Genomic DNA, 19,395 nt, shown 5'->3' with positions numbered 1-19,395 from the left:
GACCGCCAAAAGCCTCGCGCGGTCTGGACCTGTACAGTTGTTTAGGAGAGTATTGTAAGTTAAATCACAGTAAACATTGTCCCAACTCCTTTGTGAATTTGGGTTGAATTTGGAAATTGTTTGCCTGGGCAAGCAATTTTAAAAGCATTTTTGGCGCCCTCAAAGCCCGCGATCTCACAGTTTGTGGGCAAAGCCCTTAAGATATTTCCTATGAGACCAGACGTGCTATGAGTGGACGCCAAAAAGGCTGGGGAAGCCACACTGAAAATTTTGCGAATTCCTAAACCTCCAAACCGAATAGGGAGGGACGCTTGAGACCAGGAAGGCTTACTTAGCTGAATGTTTAGAATCGTCTCTAAACTAATTTTGATCAAAACATCTATAGGCGACAATAAATTTGGATGTTTCCAAAAAGGACAACAGCGGAGCACATACGTAAATTTAGGGACAAAAAGGCAGAATTTAAGAATCACAAGAGCATAATGAGGGCTTATTTCGAGTAAGCGATCCGTGTGACTTTTGAATTTAGTTATGGAGTTAGAAATATAATCGGGAAAAGATTCTTCGAATATAGGAGAACCCAGGAGGCAAAGAGAATACTTGTCTACTGATTTGATATTGGGAGTCAGATCATCAAATTTGGGTTGTAAGTCGGTCAAAGTAGAAGAAGATTTTTGAATAAAGAGTTCGCATTTACTGAAATTCAGTTCTAAACCAATATTTTCGAAACTACTCAATAAACGACAAATCAGAGAGCACAGTATTCACGTCGCCTCATAGGGTTCCGTCATCTAAGTACCACGGTAATAGTTTATGTACTAAGATGACATTTATACGAGCATATTGTCCCAACAGTTACCCGGCATGTTTACTTACATTCTACTTAAGGGGCTGCCCCACGCCAATGACCTTCGATCTGAATCCTTTAATTTTCAAATGTTTTTTGTAGCTTATCATATTAACAGCAACGGCTTTATGTAATATAGTAACCCATATTTACTTCAAAGTTAATTGTCTTCGAGATATTTGGCATCAAAGTTGAACAATTTTAGGCCAAAAAACTGGTTTGTTAATTAGTTTTAACGTTTCCCGAGACGTCTAAGACGGACCCAAATATGTAGATTTCATATATGTAAGATCCTTCACAGCAATCGAGTTACGAAAAGTGTTTTTTAGACAATGTTCAAAAAAATCATAAAAAATAAGTATTAATTTTTCTCAAAATGAAGACAGACAAGAATGAAGATGAAGATTGAAGAACCGATAAAACGGCTATCGGCCTTATAAATCTATCTGTAGTGCAAATGTAGGAGATACGATTCAAAACTTGTCAAAAATCGATAAAAACCGCAAGTAGCCCCTTAATACCTATATTAACTATGCAAATTGTCTTAAACTAATTGGTTAGGTACTACCTAGACTAATAGATATTTAAGTTAGTATCTAAATTAACTAGTTTCGTGACTTAAAAGCTATGTGTTATACAATATGATCACCATCGTATTCATTCAAAATATTCCTTAATGTTGGAAAATGCTCGCTGTATTAGCTTGATAGCAATACTCAACTCTCTGAATTGTTCTTTGTATACTTCACACTGATATAGTTATTCGCCAACGTGATGTCGTTTATGTGTTTTTAAACTACCCAATTGAGTGAATTTTTTTTCACACACTTCACATTGATATGGTTTCTCACCAGTGTGTAAACGATTGTGTAATTTTAAAGTATTCGAGTTAGTGAATCTTTTTTCACACAGTTCACATTGGTATGGTTTTTCGCCAGTGTGGGATCGTTTATGTTTTTTTAAATTACCCAATTGAGTGAATCTTTTTTCACAAAGTTCACATTGATATGGTTTTTCGCCAGTGTGTAATAGTTTATGAATCTTTGCATGACTCGGGTCGCTGAATTGCTTTTGACATATTTCACATTGATATGGTTTTTCCCCAGTGTGGGATCGTTTATGTAATTTTAATCCACCTCTTTGGTTAAACTTTTTTTCACACACTTCACATTGGTATGGTTTTTCACCAGTGTGGGATCGTTTATGTGATTTTAATTGACTCGATTGGGTAAACTTCTTTTCACACACTTCACATTGATATGGTTTTTCGCCAGTGTGGCATCGTTTATGTATTTTTACTTGACTCGATTGAGTAAACCTTTTTTGACATACTTCACACTGATATGGTTTTTCGCCGGTGTGGACTCGTGTATGAATGCTTAATTCAACTAATCGTCTAAACTTTTTTTCACATATTTCACATGGATATGATTTTTCACCACTGTGCATTTGTTTATGTTGCTTTTCACCACTCAGTGGTGAATTGTGTTCAGTGAGCATTTGCGCGCTCGTGGTCTCGCTTAGCACGTGGTGTGATGTGGCGTCGTCGCAACGCTCGAGCCGCTCGGTGGAGACCCGCGCGAGCTGTGCTCCGCCGCGATCCAAAGCCAGCGGACACCCACCTGTGTCACCGACTGCCCCATCTGTGAAAATGTTATCATCACACTGATCAGACATAGTAGTTATTGTGGCAAAATAAAGTGATTGACAAAATGAAATATCGACATGTCTGTTATCGATGTTACCTTAAGGTGGATGTGTGCAAGGGCTGTCCTGCCGACTAACCACCAAAAGATGGCGTAACTGTGCACAATTTTCAAATTATCACTATCGTTTCCAAAACCCAAACATTTTTAAGACGTGTTGATATTTAACGACGACCACAAAAAATATGACGTCTAAATCGATATATTTACACTCAACAGTGTCTCATTTCATCAAAAATCTGTAAAAACTGCAAAATATTGCAATATGTTGCATTCACGCACACTTACGTACTTAAAGTCAGTGTGAAATGTCAGCAGATTCGTAATGTTACAGTAATAGTACATTACTACAGAGGCCGGGACGAAAGGGGTTGCCGGCCGAAGACATATAGACGGCCGAGCGAAGCGAGGTCGGATAGGTCTGAGCGCGGGCAACCCCATTTCCCGCCGAGGTATGTATAGTGCTTTTCTCAAACATTCAATGAAATAAATAAAATAAAAAATCCACGAAACCCAAGTTTTATTTATAGAAAAAACTAAAAGTAAACTACTAAGTAAATAAGTATAATTTCCACAGTATTGACGAATTTGTAGTTACATCCATTTAAAATATGCCACAAAACTGTTTCTAATAAACTGTAAGCCATTTTCCTTAGTTTCTCAAATAATAAAATTGCCATAAGCAACCATATACATACTTCGTCTTTGACTTGGCGGCAGAGGCAGCAAGTTATTAAAATCAATTCTGCTTACGCTGGCAATTCCAACGCCTACGATTACAATTAATATTAATTTCATTATTTCGTCGGAACTCATATTAATGTCAAAAAATCAACAACGCACCATAAATCCAATAAAACAGAATGAATATTTTTCAACTTTACCTCCATAACAATTTGTGACGTTCCACGGGAAAAGGTACCTTATGAGGGTTTCTAGTTTCGGAGATATTAAATGTTTTGTAAAGAGGTGAAAAAATGCTCAATTTTTTTTTATTGTGTGATCTGAAACCTTAATGCGTAACGTTTGTTTACCTGTTTTTATTTTTGTTATAAGTTAGTTATAAGCCTAGTAATGTCGTCTCAGAGTTTAGTAGAAAAGGTACCTTATGGAAAAAAGATTGAAAATTCCCAAAAAAACTAGTCAATACGGGAAAAGAAGTTTGGTAGAGATCTGTATTAGCATTCTGCAAAACTAATTTGATAATTTCAGTACTGGTTGGGGCGCCTCGCAAATATTATAACCGTACATATACCGACATCACAAATCCAAGTAGACTGCTATTATACCAAAGTTACTCTCGTCAAGTCTTTCTTAACTAGAATAATCTTCATTTGGTTTGGTCGCATGCAGTAAATCAGCCATTGGTTTGCTGAAAAATGCCAATACCCGACGCATTACCTTATGGAATATCTGAGGTCATTGAACCTCAATGCCGCTTATCTTCAATAGCAACCGAAATATATTATTGATAAGAAATAGACGATTTATACCATCTTAACCCCAAAATATTATTAGTTTATCCTAACTGTTCCATCATCATCATGCCTCATCATGTAACTTGACCACAAGGTACCTTTTCATTACATACAAATTATTGGTCTTTTTTAAGATTATTATGACGAAGAACTAATTAAATTGGGGGCAGTTTAATGTAAATTAATATTTTCTATTCATAAAAGATAAACTATAATATGATTGATATTTTGTAGTGATGTATTATTAGATTTATTTCCATAAGGTACCTTTTCGTAAATGTATGGAGCAAATACTGTTATTGTTATGTAAGTTTAAAGTGGCATAAGGGGTTAAATATAGTATTTAGTTGGGGTTTTAGGATTTATTTCATTTGAATGACAGAATTTCTTTCATATGTGCTCAGAAAAATTGATTGTGTGTCACATTAAAAGTAAAAATATTCAATTTTGTGATTTTATATGAAAAAGTCAGAAAATACATTTTCACCTCTAAATCGGTATTGTTTTTTGCTTAAACTGTCTGTCAGTGTCGTTTTCTAATAGATAAAATTTAAATCTTGAGAGCTCATTGCAATCAATCGTGAAAATGAAATAAAACTTTATTTTCAAGACATTGGTTAGTATACACATAAATCAGTCGATATCAAAAGTTTCTATTTGCATTACAGAACAAGTCGCAATATTTTTTTAATCTCAGATATATAAGGCATTATTATTTGTAGTCAACTATGTAACTTACTTCAGGAACATAGTTTTTTAGGCGGCTAAACTTAAAACTTCTCTATCGTAAAGTTGCTCATTTCACAACATTATTTTCAAAAAATCATATCTCTGTAACTACGCAACCTAGAAGGTTGATCTTTTGTGTTATCGATAGCTTATTTATTGTAGATTACTGGGGTATGCATAACTCCATACCCGCCATAAGGTACCTTTGACCGTGGGACGTCACATTTAAAAAATATAACTACGCGTGTTTGAGTAGACCTTTTTACCGCTAACGTTTAGATGAAATATTTTAAATGTTTTTATTTGTGTAGTTAAATTTATAATTTAAAATTATAGAATGTATTATTTATTAAGTTCATGTTGATTTTATACAAATAAAACTGCAAATAATAGCAAACATTGTTTTATGTTTTTTTTGTGGCAGAGTGTCATTACGAACCATAAAGCAAATACTGCCTCTAATTTTTTTAAATGGATGAATGCCACGATGCTGTGTCATAAATATCTGTGAAATGAAAATTAAAAAAGTGGACTTTGCCGGCCTAGGCCTGCAAGATGTGTATGAAATTCCATTAACGACCTTTTGTCCTAGCCGCACCTGAAACGTCATACTTCGCAGCCTATTATAAGGAACATAACATCAATATTTCATTGCATGTTTGAGAAAAGCAAATTAGAGGGCGCAGCGGATGAAATGTTTATTGTTGAAGAAAGATTGGAAATTAAATTGAAATTCTTGTTCGAGCAACGATTGAGACTTTGACAAGGCACTTAGAACTAACTGATATTTTCAGACATTTATTGTCATGTGCTCGTGGCACCCGTGTACACTGGTTTGAAAAAAATGCAGATAGTAGCTAAGATACAGGATTCAAATCCCGACGATGCCAATTTTTATTATTTTATATTTTTAACATTCTCTTTTGAATTATTTTAAGCGTATGTTATTCTTCGAAATTATACTTTCGTGAGTTATATTATAAAATATGTATATGTTGCAGTCAAAAGTGTGAACTGGTCAAAAGAACTTTTAACCGACAAAAACAGGCAAAACTGCTTTTGACTGAGCATGTTGGTCAAAAGTAGTTTTACCTGAAAATCATACCTATTTCTGGCAGCAGTTTCGTTTTTAGGGCGTAGCAAAAAAAAAATAACCCTAACCTACCTATCTCTGGGAACAGTTTCGTTTTTTGGGCGTAGCAAAAAAAATATAACCCTAACCTACCTATCTCTGCGAGTACTTTTGACTGATAGTAACAGTCACAATTACTATTAACCAATGATTTTCAGGTAAAACTACTTTTGACCAACATGCTCAGTCAAAAGCAGTTTTGCCTGTTTTTGTCGGTTAAAAGTTCTTTTGACCAGTTCACACTTTTGACTGCGACATATATAACATTCACTCAGTTGTATTTTTAGTCGCTATTGGCGACAGGTTTCGGGCCCGTCGAGGGTACTTCCTCAGGCTCGAGTGCTCGCGCATTATTATTATCAATTGAGTGAGAGAGTCGCGAATGCGTCTAGTCATGAGGCTAATTAGGATAGCGGAATACATAAGAAGTTAACTATCGAAGAAATAAAATAAAGGTTTCCTAAATTGTATTGAAATCATAGGTAATATATAAAAAAGTCGAATACTACATACTTACTTAAAAAAATTAGGCTAATAAAATTACCAAAAAGATGAAATAAAATAAATTAAAAACGAAACTAGAACTAGAACTAGAACTCAAATCATGGTAATCTAACTGTTACTTAGTCATATTACAATCTTTGATTGGAGCCACGGGGCTGTTTTAACATATTAACATGACGGCGAAACATGCCAACTTATTCGCACAATGTTACTGTCATTACTGTCAAAGTTGACAAGTTTTATTATATATTTTCTATTATTGGCTACTTGTAGACAAACGTAAAGGTTACGAGCACGTTATCGTTTTGAAGCGGAATGGCAACGTAGCGCGTAACTGGGAATGCGTCCTTTTCTCTTATGATTAAAAAATTACTTTTTTCATATTTCAAAATGGTTAAATTACCGAAAGAAATATCTAATGGTCCATTAGAGTATGTTCGTGTTCTTCTCTCACTCTCACTGACCGTAAGCGTGAGCGAGATGAATGTGCGTGTCGGGATCGTGGATGTCATGTTTTTGAATGTTTATTTTTTTTTGTGCGTTTTAATAGAGTCGGACCAAGAAAAGCCTGCAGCGGATTTGATAGCCCACGCAGTGCAAGTGTCATTCATACGTCATTTCATAGAAGTTTGACGTTTAAAATAACACGTGCACTGCGTGGGCTATCAAATCCGCTGCAGACTTTTAATGGAGTGACTCTAATAAAAAAGTAATCGCTGAGTTGTTCCCTCAAACATAATATTGTTCATTTTTAGAAATAATTTTCATAATCTTTACTTTTTGTGCAAAATATATTACTATTTTATAAACTGCATTTTAGACTTATGTTTATGATTTTTTTCTATCAAGCGACAGTCATAAACTCAACTCAGGAGCGCTGAAGTTAAATAATAAAGATATTATGTACCAGTTTGTAATTGGTTTGCGTTCTTAAAATTTATCGATAATTTACAGCAAGTAGAAGTTACATTTATTAGTGTTCCGTACAAAACTTTGTTGACGGAACACTTATTAATTATTAATCTGTTACAGACTTATCTGTTGATTTTTCTCAAACACTCGTTTATGCTACGAAAACGTATATGTCTTTATCATATTTTGTATTGCCATTATAATTTACGTGAACGTATTAGTTAGTATTGCCAGGGCACAAATACCCACAGTTCGGGGACAGCCGAAAGCTAGTCGAGATTTGTTAGTCGCAAATTGCCATTAGGTGTAATTCTGAAATGACAACTTTTATACTCGTATTTCTGCTCCTAAATCCACGACAACATCAATAGTTATTTGTTTCACTCGGGGGCAAAGTTGTTGTTTAACCGCTCGTGCTAATTTTGATAACCGAGCAAGCGAAAGATTCCAAAATTGAACCACGAGCGTAGCGAGTGGTTCGAAAAATGGAATATTGAGCGTTGCGAGAGTTTCAAAGCACGAGGGTTAAACAAGAGTGAAACACAAAATTTTTCACCACACCTACCCGAAGCAAATATTAAATGTAAATTATCAAATAAAGTCAAACCAAATCAAATCCAAATGAATGTTATTAAACATTTATCATCGAAAATCATCATTTAAAAGTCAATTCTACCAGCAAACTACTCAAAATTTGCATTTGATAATTTTGCCTCACATGTGAATAAAATGCAACTTTGCTATCAGTTTTTGAAGTGCAAAGTAAGCCTTTCCGAGCTGGTGTGGTGAAAAACATATTAGGGTTCCTAGCCCAGGTGAAAGTCATTTGTAGAAACCGAAACAAAACGCTCAGATATAATCGTAAATAACTGTAATATGTGGAAAAGATAGCGTTTTCTGCAAACGATTGTGCCCCCCCCCCCCCCCCCCCCAGTGACTTACCGCGCACCACGAGGCCAACATCGGGGCGGTGCGGGCGCTCCGGCCCCAGCACGAGCTCGTCCTTGACCACGTGCTCGTCCAGCGCAGCCTCGCTCGTTTCGGCACTGTCGTCGTACACTGGCTCATCCTTCACACGTTGCATCTCTTCTTTCACTTCCTTTTTGACAAGACCTGACAAAAAGAGTTATTTTTATCAGACTAATAATTAAACTGTAAGTATTAGGTTTGTACTAATGAGATAAGAGGTTCCTACAGTCATCAGAAATAAAACGTTGCTAAGGCATTAAAAAAAAACCGGCCATGTGCGAGTCGGACTCGTGCAGGGGTTGCGTACCATTACGCAAAAAAACGGCAAAAAAATCACGTTTGTTGTATGAGAGCCCCACTTAAATATTTATTACTCGTATATTCTGTTTTTAACTAGGATTCGAACTGGTCGCCATGGTCGAAATCGGCCGGAAGGATCATCGTCATCATTTTGTTTTTAGTATTTTGACGACCGGTCTGGCCTAGTGGGTAGTGACCCTGCCTATGAAGCCGATGGTCCCGGGTTCGAATCCTGGTAAGGGCATTTATTTGTATGATGATACAGATATTTGTTCCTGAGTCATGGTTGTTTTCTATGTATTTAAGTATTTATATATTATATATATCGTTGTCTGAGTACCCACAACACAAGCCTTTTTGAGCTTACCGTGGGGCTTAGTCAATTTGTGTAAGAATGTCCCTATAATATTTATTTATTATTATTTATTTATTTATTTAGGTATTGTTATAGCGACAACAGAAATACAGCATCTGTGAAAATTTCAACTGCCTAGCTATCACGATTCATGAGATACAGCCTGGTGAAAGAGATGGCTTTATGACCTAAATATAATATTATAGTTTCAAAGGCAAATTTTTGACTACGAGGGAGAGAAGGGTATGAAAATGAAATAAACACTCACAGAATAATAATAATAAATACAACTTTATTACACAATACAATCACACTAGCTACTATGTTATCAATTATGTACGTTTGCTTATTATCATACATTGTTCAGGCATTTGTAAACCACTTGTCTCTATATAAATTCTCAGTCTTTAAGAAAAACCATTGTACTATACTTTTCTCAAAAAAATATTTCTATTGTTTTACTTTTGACAGGTGCATTCGTTTGTTAGTAGTACTCGGGTCTCTGAATTGCTTTTGACATACGTCACATTGATATTTTTTCGCCAGTGTGGGCCAGTTTACTTATGTGATTTTAATGGACCCGATAAAATTAACTTTTTTACTTACGTTGGTATGGCTTTTTGCCGGTATGTACTCTTTTATCGACGTTCAATTCACCTAATCCCTCGTTTTCTTACATATTTCATGTTGGTAAAGTTTTTTTACCAGTACGTATTAGTTTATGTTTGTATACAATAGAAACACTTTATTGACAAATATGTTATTTACATACAATATATATACAGTGGTACAACTAAACGAAATTAATAACTAACTTAAATCTAAAATAGGCCCCTGAGGCATTGTACCAAGGATGCTGGCGGCATTTCCCCGCTGTATCGCAATACTGATACGTTGTGCGAGGTAGCCGCCAGCTCTTCGGTCACCAGTTACGTCAACCAGACGCTTCACGATTTCTGCGAACAACTTATGCGCGCTGGGACCCCATGGACCTAGACTCCAAATGGTACAAAATGGTACTCTCTACCGAGGCTCTTATATTTGTTACGTTTTAGAATTTCGGCGCTTTCCGCCGCCCCGCCCGCTTTTACAGTAGTCCGTTGGAGGTGGGACGGTGCCAGCGTGTCTACACAGGTAGCATTCCACACCAGCATCCGTCCCAAGCTCCAAGGAACTAAAGACACCCCGTCGGGCCTCTTGCCATCATCTCTGATAATGCCAGTCGACTCAAGAAGAGCAGGGACATTGATGGTGGCAAGAGACCGACGGATTATGTCATTGAGCGACGCGTGTCTCGAAAACCGGCCTGCACTTTTTTGACAAGATAATCCGTGGTGTCCCAGTCGGTCCACGTCTGTGCCACAAGAGCATATGTGTGGCGTACACACCGAAACCCCGAGTCGCAAACCAGTCGCCAGTCTAAGGGAGGCCGGATCCAAGAAAGTACCAGTATTGGGCGAAGGATGGGCATGTAGCCAGTAACCGGCTTCCCGGGTTCCGACCGCCAAAAGCCTCGCGCGGTCTGGACCTGTACAGTTGTTTAGGAGAGTATTGTAAGTTAAATCACAGTAAACATTATCCCAACTCCTTTGTGAATTTGGGTTGTCTGGAAATTGTTTGCCTGGGCAAGCAATTTTAAAAGCATTTTTGGCGCCCTCAAAGCCCGCGATCTCACAGTTTGTGGGCAAAGCCCTTAAGATATTTCCTATGAGACCAGACGTGCTATGAGTGGACGCCAAAAAGGCTGGGGAAGCCACACTGAAAATTTTGCGAATTCCTAAACCTCCAAACCGAATAGGGAGGGACGCTTGAGACCAAGAAGGCTTACTTAGCTGAATGTTTAGAATCGTCTCTAAACTAATTTTGATCAAAACATCTATAGGCGACAATAAATTTGGATGTTTCCAAAAAGGACAACAGCGGAGCACATACGTAAATTTAGGGACAAAAAGGCAGAATTTAAGAATCACAAGAGCATAATGAGGGCTTATTTCGAGTAAGCGATCCGTGTGACTTTTGAATTTAGTTATGGAGTTAGAAATATAATCGGGAAAAGATTCTTCGAATATAGGAGAACCCAGGAGGCAATGAGAATACTTGTCTACTGATTTGATATTGGGAGTCAGATCATCAAATTTGGGTTGTAAGTCGGTCAAAGTACAAGAAGATTTTTGAATAAAGAGTTCGCATTTACTGAAATTCAGTTCTAAACCAATATTTTCGAAACTACTCAATAAACGACAAATCAGAGAGCACAGTATTCACGTCGCCTCATAGGGTTCCGTCATCTAAGTACCACGGTAATAGTTTATGTACTAAGATGACATTTATACGAGCATATTGTCCCAACAGTTACCCGGCATGTTTACTTACATTCTACTTAAGGGGCTGCCCCACGCCAATGACCTTCGATCTGAATCCTTTAATTTTCAAATGTTTTTTGTAGCTTATCATATTAACAGCAACGGCTTTATGTAATATAGTAACCCATATTTACTTCAAAGTTAACTGTCTTCGAGATATTTGGCATCAAAGTTGAACAATTTTAGGCCAAAAAACTGGTTTGTTAATTAGTTATAACGTTTCCCGAGACGTCTAAGACGGACCCAAATATGTAAGATCCTTCACAGCAATCGAGTTACGAAAAGTGTTTTTTAGACAATGTTAAAAAAAATCATAAAAAATAAGTATTATTTTTTCTCAAAATCCGGTAGACAAGAATGAAGATGAAGAACCGATAAAACGGCTATCGGTCTTATAAATCTATCTGTAGTGCAAATGTAGGAGATACGATTCAAAACTTGTCAAAAATCGATAAAAACCGCAAGTAGCCCCTTAATACCTATATTAACTATGCAAATTGTCTTAAACTAATTGGTTAGGTACTACCTAGACTAATAGATATTTAAGTTAGTATCTATATTAACTAGTTTCGTGACTTAAAAGCTATGTGTTATACAATATGATCACCATCGTATTCATTCAAAATATTCCTTAATGTTGGAAAATGCTCGCTGTATTAGCTTGATAGCAATACTCAACTCTCTGAATTGTTCTTTATATACTTCACACTGATATAGTTATTCGCCAACGTGATGTCGTTTATGTCTTTTTAAACTACCCAATTGAGTGAATTTTTTTTCACACACTTCACATTGATATGGTTTCTCACCAGTGTGTAAACGATTGTGTAATTTTAAAGTATTCGAGTTAGTGAATCTTTTTTCACACAGTTCACATTGGTATGGTTTTTCGCCAGTGTGGGATCGTTTATGTTTTTTTAAATTACCCAATTGAGTGAATCTTTTTTCACAAAGTTCACATTGATATGGTTTTTCGCCAGTGTGTAATAGTTTATGAATCTTTACATGACTCGGGTCGCTGAATTGCTTTTGACATATTTCACATTGATATGGTTTTTCACCAGTGTGGGATCGTTTATGTGATTTTAATTGACTCGATTGGGTAAACTTCTTTTCACACACTTCACATTGATATGGTTTTTCGCCAGTGTGGCATCGTTTATGTATTTTTACTTGACTCGATTGAGTAAACCTTTTTTGACATACTTCACACTGATATGGTTTTTCGCCGGTGTGGACTCGTGTATGAATGCTTAATTCAACTAATCGTCTAAACTTTTTTTCACATATTTCACATGGATATGATTTTTCACCACTGTGCATTTGTTTATGTTGCTTTTCACCACTCAGTGGTGAATTGTGTTCAGTGAGCATTTGCGCGCTCTTGGTCTCGCTTAGCACGTGGTGTGATGTGGCGTCGTCGCAACGCTCGAGCCGCTCGGTGGAGACCCGCGCGAGCTGTGCTCCGCCGCGATCCAAAGCCAGCGGACACCCACCTGTGTCACCGACTGCCCCATCTGTGAAAATGTTATCATCACACTGATCAGACATAGTAGTTATTGTGGCAAAATAAAGTGATTGACAAAATGAAATATCGACATGTTTGTTATCGATGTTACCTTTAGGTGGATGTCTAGGGCTGTCCTGCCGACTAACCACCAAAAGATGGCGTGACTGTGCACAATTTTCGAATTATCACTATCGTTTCCAAAATCCAAACATTTTTAAGACGTGTTGATATTTACCGACGACCACAAAAAATATGACGTCTAAATCGATATATGTATTTACACTCAACAGTGTCTCATTTCATCAAAAATCTGTAAAAACTGCAAAATATTGCAATATGTTGCATTCACGCACACTTACGTACTTAAAGTCAGTGTGAAATGTCAGCAGATTCGTAATGTTACAGTAAAGCAAATTAGAGGGCGCAGCGGATGAAATGTTTATTGTTGAAGAAAGATTGGAAATTAAATTGAAATTCTTGTTCGAGCAACGATTGAGACTTTGACAAGGCACTTAGAACCAACTGATATTTTCAGACATTTATTGTCATGTGCTCGTGGCACCCGTGTACACTGGTTTGAAAAAAATGCAGATAGTAGCTAAGATACAGGATTCAAATCCCGACGATGCCAATTTTTATTATTTTATATTTTTAACATTCTCTTTTGAATTATTTTAAGCGTATGTTATTCTTCGAAATTATACTTTCGTGAGTTATATACTTATATTATAAAATATGTATATGTTGCAGTCAAAAGTGTGAACTGGTCAAAAGAACTTTTAACCGACAAAAACAGGCAAAACTGCTTTTGACTGAGCATGTTGGTCAAAAGTAGTTTTACCTGAAAATCATACCTATTTCTGGCAGCAGTTTCGTTTTTAGGGCGTAGCAAAAAAAAATAACCCTAACCTACCTATCTCTGATAGTAACAGTCACAATTACTATTAACCAATGATTTTCAGGTAAAACTACTTTTGACCAACATGCTCAGTCAAAAGCAGTTTTGCCTGTTTTTGTCGGTTAAAAGTTCTTTTGACCAGTTCACACACCAGTTCACATATATAACATATATAACATTCACTCAGTTGTATTTTTAGTCGCTATTGGCGACAGGTTTCGGGCCCGTCGAGGGTACTTCCTCAGGCTCGAGTGCTCGCGCATTATTATTATCAATTGAGTGAGAGAGTCGCGAATGCGTCTAGTCATGAGGCTAATTAGGATAGCGGAATACATAAGAAGTTAACTATCGACGAAATAAAATAAAGGTTTCCTAAATTGTATTGAAATCATAGGTAATATATAAAAAAGTCGAATACTACATACTTACTTAAAAAAATTAGGCTAATAAAATTACCAAAAAGATGAAATAAAATAAATTAAAAATGAAAGATATAGGGGAGTCTTGGCCGGGTCGGGATTAGAACTCAAATCATGGTAATCTAACTGTTACTTAGTCATATTACAATCTATGATTGGAGCCACGGGGCTGTTTTAACATATTAACATGACGGCGAAACATGCCAACTTATTCGCACAATGTTACTGTCATTACTGTCAAAGTTGACAAGTTTTATTATATATTTTCTATTATTGGCTACTTGTAGACAAACGTAAAGGTTACGAACACGTTATCGTTTTGAAGCGGAATGGCAACGTAGCGCGTAACTGGGAATGCGTCCTTTTCTCTTATGATTAAAAAATTACTTTTTTCATATTTCAAAATGGTTAAATTACCGAAAGAAATATCTAATATAATGGTCCATTAGAGTATGTTCGTGTTCTTCTTTCGCTCTCACTGACCGTAAGCGTGAGCGAGATGAATGTGCGTGCTCGGGATCGTGGATGTCATGTTTTGAATGTTTATTTTTTGTGTGCGTTTTAATAGAGTCGGACCAAGAAAAGTCTGCAGCGGATTTGATAGCCCACGCAGTGCAAGTGTCATTTATACGTCATAATTTCATAGAGATTTGACGTTTAAAATAACACGTGCACTGCGTGGGCTATCAAATCGGCTGCAGACTTTTAATGGACTGACTCTAATAAAAAAGTAATTGCTGAGTTGTTCCCTCAAACATAATATTGTTCATTTTTAGAAATAATTATCATAATCTTTACTTTTTGTGCAAAATATATTACTATTTTATAAACTGCATTTTAGACTTATGTTCATGATTTTTTTCTATCATGCGACAGCTTCGAGCAACACCGGCTTCCGACACGTCGGAAGGGTGGGGCCCAAGCGATATCTTACCGTACAAATCTTTCTGCCATTTTTTGCGGGGGGAAAGGTGCACACAGTCGGACTTCTCACACACTTACATGCAAAATCCAATCTGTATTGACGACACAAACACATAGAAAATGACACACGTCAAAGACAAATCTTGCAAACCTCGATCTCTTTTTGTGTACGGACGAGTCACAAGTGTCACAACACGCACACTAACACATTTTCGTCGAAGAATTTTATTGTATTCTGAAAGTTGAGAAGTCGGATTTGTCGCTCGACCGATCCGCAATTTGTACTGGGCGAGCAAAATCGATAAATCCAACAATTACATGAGACTAAAATATAATCATTGTGTTTAAATGTAATTAAACATATGATATGTAAAAAAAATATTACATGTGAAATGTAACACCTTCTTTTTGTAAGTTTGATGTCCCCGACCTCTTTTTACAACAAAAAACCGAGCAATTAGGCATTTCTTCTGCTGCTGTGTACACGCGCGCGTCTGAATTGGGTCTAGTGTAAAATCCGAGCGCAAGTAGTTTTATTACCCGCGCTAGATCAGTTGATCTTGTACCTAGGCAGAGGGGAAATAGTGCGAATGCCGACACCCTTCCGTGTTGCTCGAAGAGCAACAGTCATGAACACACTCTTTTTCGCAGAAATCGCGAAGCGACGTAACTGGTGACCGAAGAGCTGGCGGTAGGGCTTCCAAATACCGGACTTCTTTCAATACCGGTATTAATACCGAAACTGTCTTCATCAATACCGGGATCCCGGGATCCCGGTATTGACTATGAATGGCTTAAAAAATTAGAGTTTTTTTTTAAAGGCTCACTTTTACACCAGATATGTATGTCCTTAGCTTAGGATATTAAACAATAATCGCCATCTGCAATAATTATGTGAACCTTCCAGGTTGGCAATCATTTTATCCGCCTTGTTGACTTCACAAGTCACATTTTTAGTTCAACCTAATAATCAGCCAATAAATATTCTTTGGCACCAAAAATTCGTATGCCATTACAGTTAATTTCTTTCTACTTTTTGATAAAATTTTAAGAACTAATTATATTAAGGGGCTACCCGACATTTTTGACAAGTTTTGAATCGAATCTCCTATTTTTTTCTAAAAAAAACACTTTTTTCGTATCTAGTTTGCAGTGAAGAATCTTACAATTACATGTACGTAATCTAAATATTTGGGTTCGTCTTTGACGTCTCGAGAAACGTGTCCAGGGTTTTCATTTTAAACTAATTAACACAAAAGTTATGGCCAGAAAACTAGTTTTTAGCCTAAAATTGTTCAACTTTGATGCCAAATATCTCGAAGGCAATGAACTTTGAAGTAAATATAGAGGATACTAAACTGCAAAACGTCATTCAAGACCAAAAAAAGTAAGACAATGTTGCCACTGCAATCATTTGTTTGTAAAATAGTAAATTCCTTTTGATAAATAATCACGCTAAGATAATTTATGTATTAGTAATTTTACTCCTGCGGTTTAAAAAAGTACTTTTATATACTTATTTTTGCATAAATACAAGACGCGCTAGTAAAAAGTGGCAACATTTTCTTACTTTTTTTGGTCTTGAATTACGTTTGGCACTATATATTGCTTCAAGCTGTTGTTGTTAATATAATAAGCTACAAAAAAAAAATAGAAAACTAAGGGATTCAGATCGAAGGTCATTCGCGTGGGGTAGCCCCTTAATATATCCTGAACATCAGAATTCCTCACCAAATATTTATCTAACGCATATGCACAGATCTTGTTTCAATTAAATGATCTTCTTTAATTAAATTGGCAAGTTATCTTCTTGATACAGCCGAATTTGACCATTTTAATAGATTTTAAACGTTATAATAGGCACATTTTCCTTGTTTTTGAAAATACCGGGATCCCGGTATTTCATTAAAAAATACCGGTATTGAAAAATCTGTTTAAACAGACGGGATCCCGGTATTTCGGGATCCCGGGATCCCGGTATTGGAAGCCCTAGCTGGCGGCTACCTCGCACAACGTATCAGCATTGCGATACAGCGAGGAAATGCCGCCAGCATCCTTGGTACAATGCCTCAAGGGCCTATTTTAGATTTAAGCTAGTTATTAATTTCGTTTAGTAGTACCACTGTATATATATTGTATGTAAATAAATTATTTATAGACTCAGGAGCGCTGAAGTTAAATAGTAAAGATATTATGTACCAGATTGTAATTGGTTTGCGTTCTTAAAATTTATCGATAATTTACAGCAAGTAGAAGTTACATTTATTAGTGTTCCGTACAAAACTTTGTTAACGGAACACTTATTAATTATTAATCTGTTACAGACTTATCTGTTGATTTTTCTCAAACACTCGTTTATGCTACGAAAACGTATATGTCTTTATCATATTTTGTATTGCCATTATAATTTACGTGAACGTATTAGTTAGTATTGCCAGGGCACAAATACCCACAGTTCGGGGACAGCCGAAAGCTAGTCGAGATTTGTTAGTCGCAAATTGCCATTAGGTGTAATTCTGAAATGACAACTTTTATACTCGTATTTCTGCTCCTAAATCCACGACAACATCAATAGTTATTTGTTTCACTCGGGGGCAAAGTTGTTGTTTAACCGCTCGTGCTAATTTTGATAACCGAGCAAGCGAAAGATTCCAAAATTGAACCACGAGCGTAGCGAGTGGTTCGAAAAATGGAATATTGAGCGTTGCGAGAGTTTCAAAGCACGAGGGTTAAACAAGAGTGAAACACAAAATTTTTCACCACACCTACCCGAAGCAAATATTAAATGTAAAATATCAAATAAAGTCAAACCAAATCAAATCCAAATGAATGTTATTAAACATTTATCATCGAAAATCATCATTTAAAAGTCAATTCTACCAGCAAACTAAGCCTTTCCGAGCTGGTGTGGTGAAAAACATATTAGGGTTCCTAGCCCAGGTAAAAGTCATTTGTAGAAACCGAAACAAAACGCTCAGATAATCGTAAATAACTATAATATGTGGAAAAGATAGCCCCCCCCCCGTGACTTACCGCGCACCACGAGGCCAACATCGGGGCGGTGCGGGCGCTCCGGCCCCAGCACGAGCTCGTCCTTGACCACGTGATCGGCGTACAGCTCGCCCAGCGCAGCCTCGGTCGTTTCGGCACTGTCGTCGTACATTGGCTCATCCTTCACACGTTGCATCTCTTCTTTCACTTCCGTTTTAACAAGAGCTGACAAAAAGAGTTATTTTATCAGACAAATAATTAAACTGTATGTATTAGGTTTGTACTAATGAGATAGAGGTTCCTACAGTCATCAGAAATAAAACGTTGCTAAGGCATTAAAAAAAACCGGCCATGTGCGAGTCGGACTCGCGCACGAAGGGTTCCGTACCATTACGCAAAAAACGGCAAAAATGCACGTTTGTTGTATGGGAGCCCCACTTACCATATCGTCAGATGACAAGCAAGTCTCTAATTACTAAAAAAAATTAAACACTAATCGACCTTCTTTTAGTACTAATATGGTTCACTATGGCTATGAACTTGTGAGTTGTGGCGGTACTTAGTGACTTTTGCTTGTCACCCGACGATATTTATTATATTCTCTTTTAGTATTTGTTGTTATAGCGACAACAGAAATACATCATCTGTGAAAATTTCAACTGCCTAGCTATCACGGACCATGAGATACAGCCTGTCACCGACATACGGATGGACAGCGGAGTCTTAGTAACAGGGTCCCGTTTTTACCATTTGGGTACGGAGCCCTAAAAACCGGTCAAGAAGGGTGCCAGACCCCGTCTAATGTAGAGTTCCGTACCTCCATACAATACAAAAAGCCATACAAGCAAAAATGAACTAATGAATTTACTCTAGTATAAACTAACTGCTATTATATTACTCACGACTAAAGGAACTGTATGTAGTAATATTAAAGTGGACATGTCTCAAACCTCACCACACCATAATCATGAATAGAATCTGGCGATTCTGGCGTTACTTTGCGCAAATCCAATCAATCAGTGCTGATTGATTAGCACGTTAGCATTTCGCGGATTAGCAAAGTAATATTTTAGTTTTAATTTTACGGGTTATTCCCACTAGTTATCACCAAGTTTTTACCAGTGGTAACTACTGGGAATTGGTGGTAACTACCACTGGCAAGAACTTATTTATTTATTTAAACTTTATTGCACAATAAATGAAGAGTACAAATGGCGGACTTAATGCCAGAAGGCATTCTCTACTAGGCAACCAAGAACTTGAACTTGGTGGTAACTAGTGGGAGTAACTCAATTTTACTCACCAAAATCCATGACGTCAGAGTCAGGTTCCACCTTGATCCACTGCCCACTGCCCGC

At 36.8% G+C, this 19,395-nt stretch overlaps 3 protein-coding genes across 3 annotated transcripts in view; 1 reads left to right on the top strand and 2 right to left on the bottom strand.

Annotated features, from left to right (window-relative positions):
• LOC134802352 (zinc finger protein ZFP2-like) overlaps window positions 1-19,395 on the top strand; it is a 52,509-nt gene that overhangs the window by 31,382 nt on the left and 1,732 nt on the right. The gene's annotated exons all lie outside the window — the stretch shown is intronic.
• On the bottom strand, window positions 1,301-11,295 carry LOC134802082 (zinc finger protein 570-like). The gene is made up of 4 exons (XM_063774676.1): window positions 11,289-11,295; window positions 9,981-10,286; window positions 8,251-8,421; window positions 1,301-2,490 (listed from the first exon to the last, which is right to left on the bottom strand). Exons 1-4 carry the CDS (start codon window positions 11,293-11,295, stop codon window positions 1,607-1,609), a joined length of 1,368 nt encoding a protein of 455 aa, XP_063630746.1. The 3' UTR covers window positions 1,301-1,606.
• LOC134802428 (zinc finger protein 239-like) lies at window positions 11,851-18,236 on the bottom strand. Its single transcript, XM_063775088.1, has 2 exons — window positions 18,080-18,236; window positions 11,851-12,812 (listed from the first exon to the last, which is right to left on the bottom strand). Exons 1-2 carry the CDS (start codon window positions 18,231-18,233, stop codon window positions 12,013-12,015), a joined length of 954 nt encoding a protein of 317 aa, XP_063631158.1. The 5' UTR covers window positions 18,234-18,236; the 3' UTR covers window positions 11,851-12,012.

The sequence above is a fragment of the Cydia splendana genome, chromosome 24 (assembly GCF_910591565.1).
Source record: "Cydia splendana chromosome 24, ilCydSple1.2, whole genome shotgun sequence".
Classification (NCBI taxonomy): Eukaryota; Metazoa; Arthropoda; class Insecta; order Lepidoptera; family Tortricidae; genus Cydia; species Cydia splendana.
This window is presented reverse-complemented; position numbering and strand designations above follow the sequence as displayed.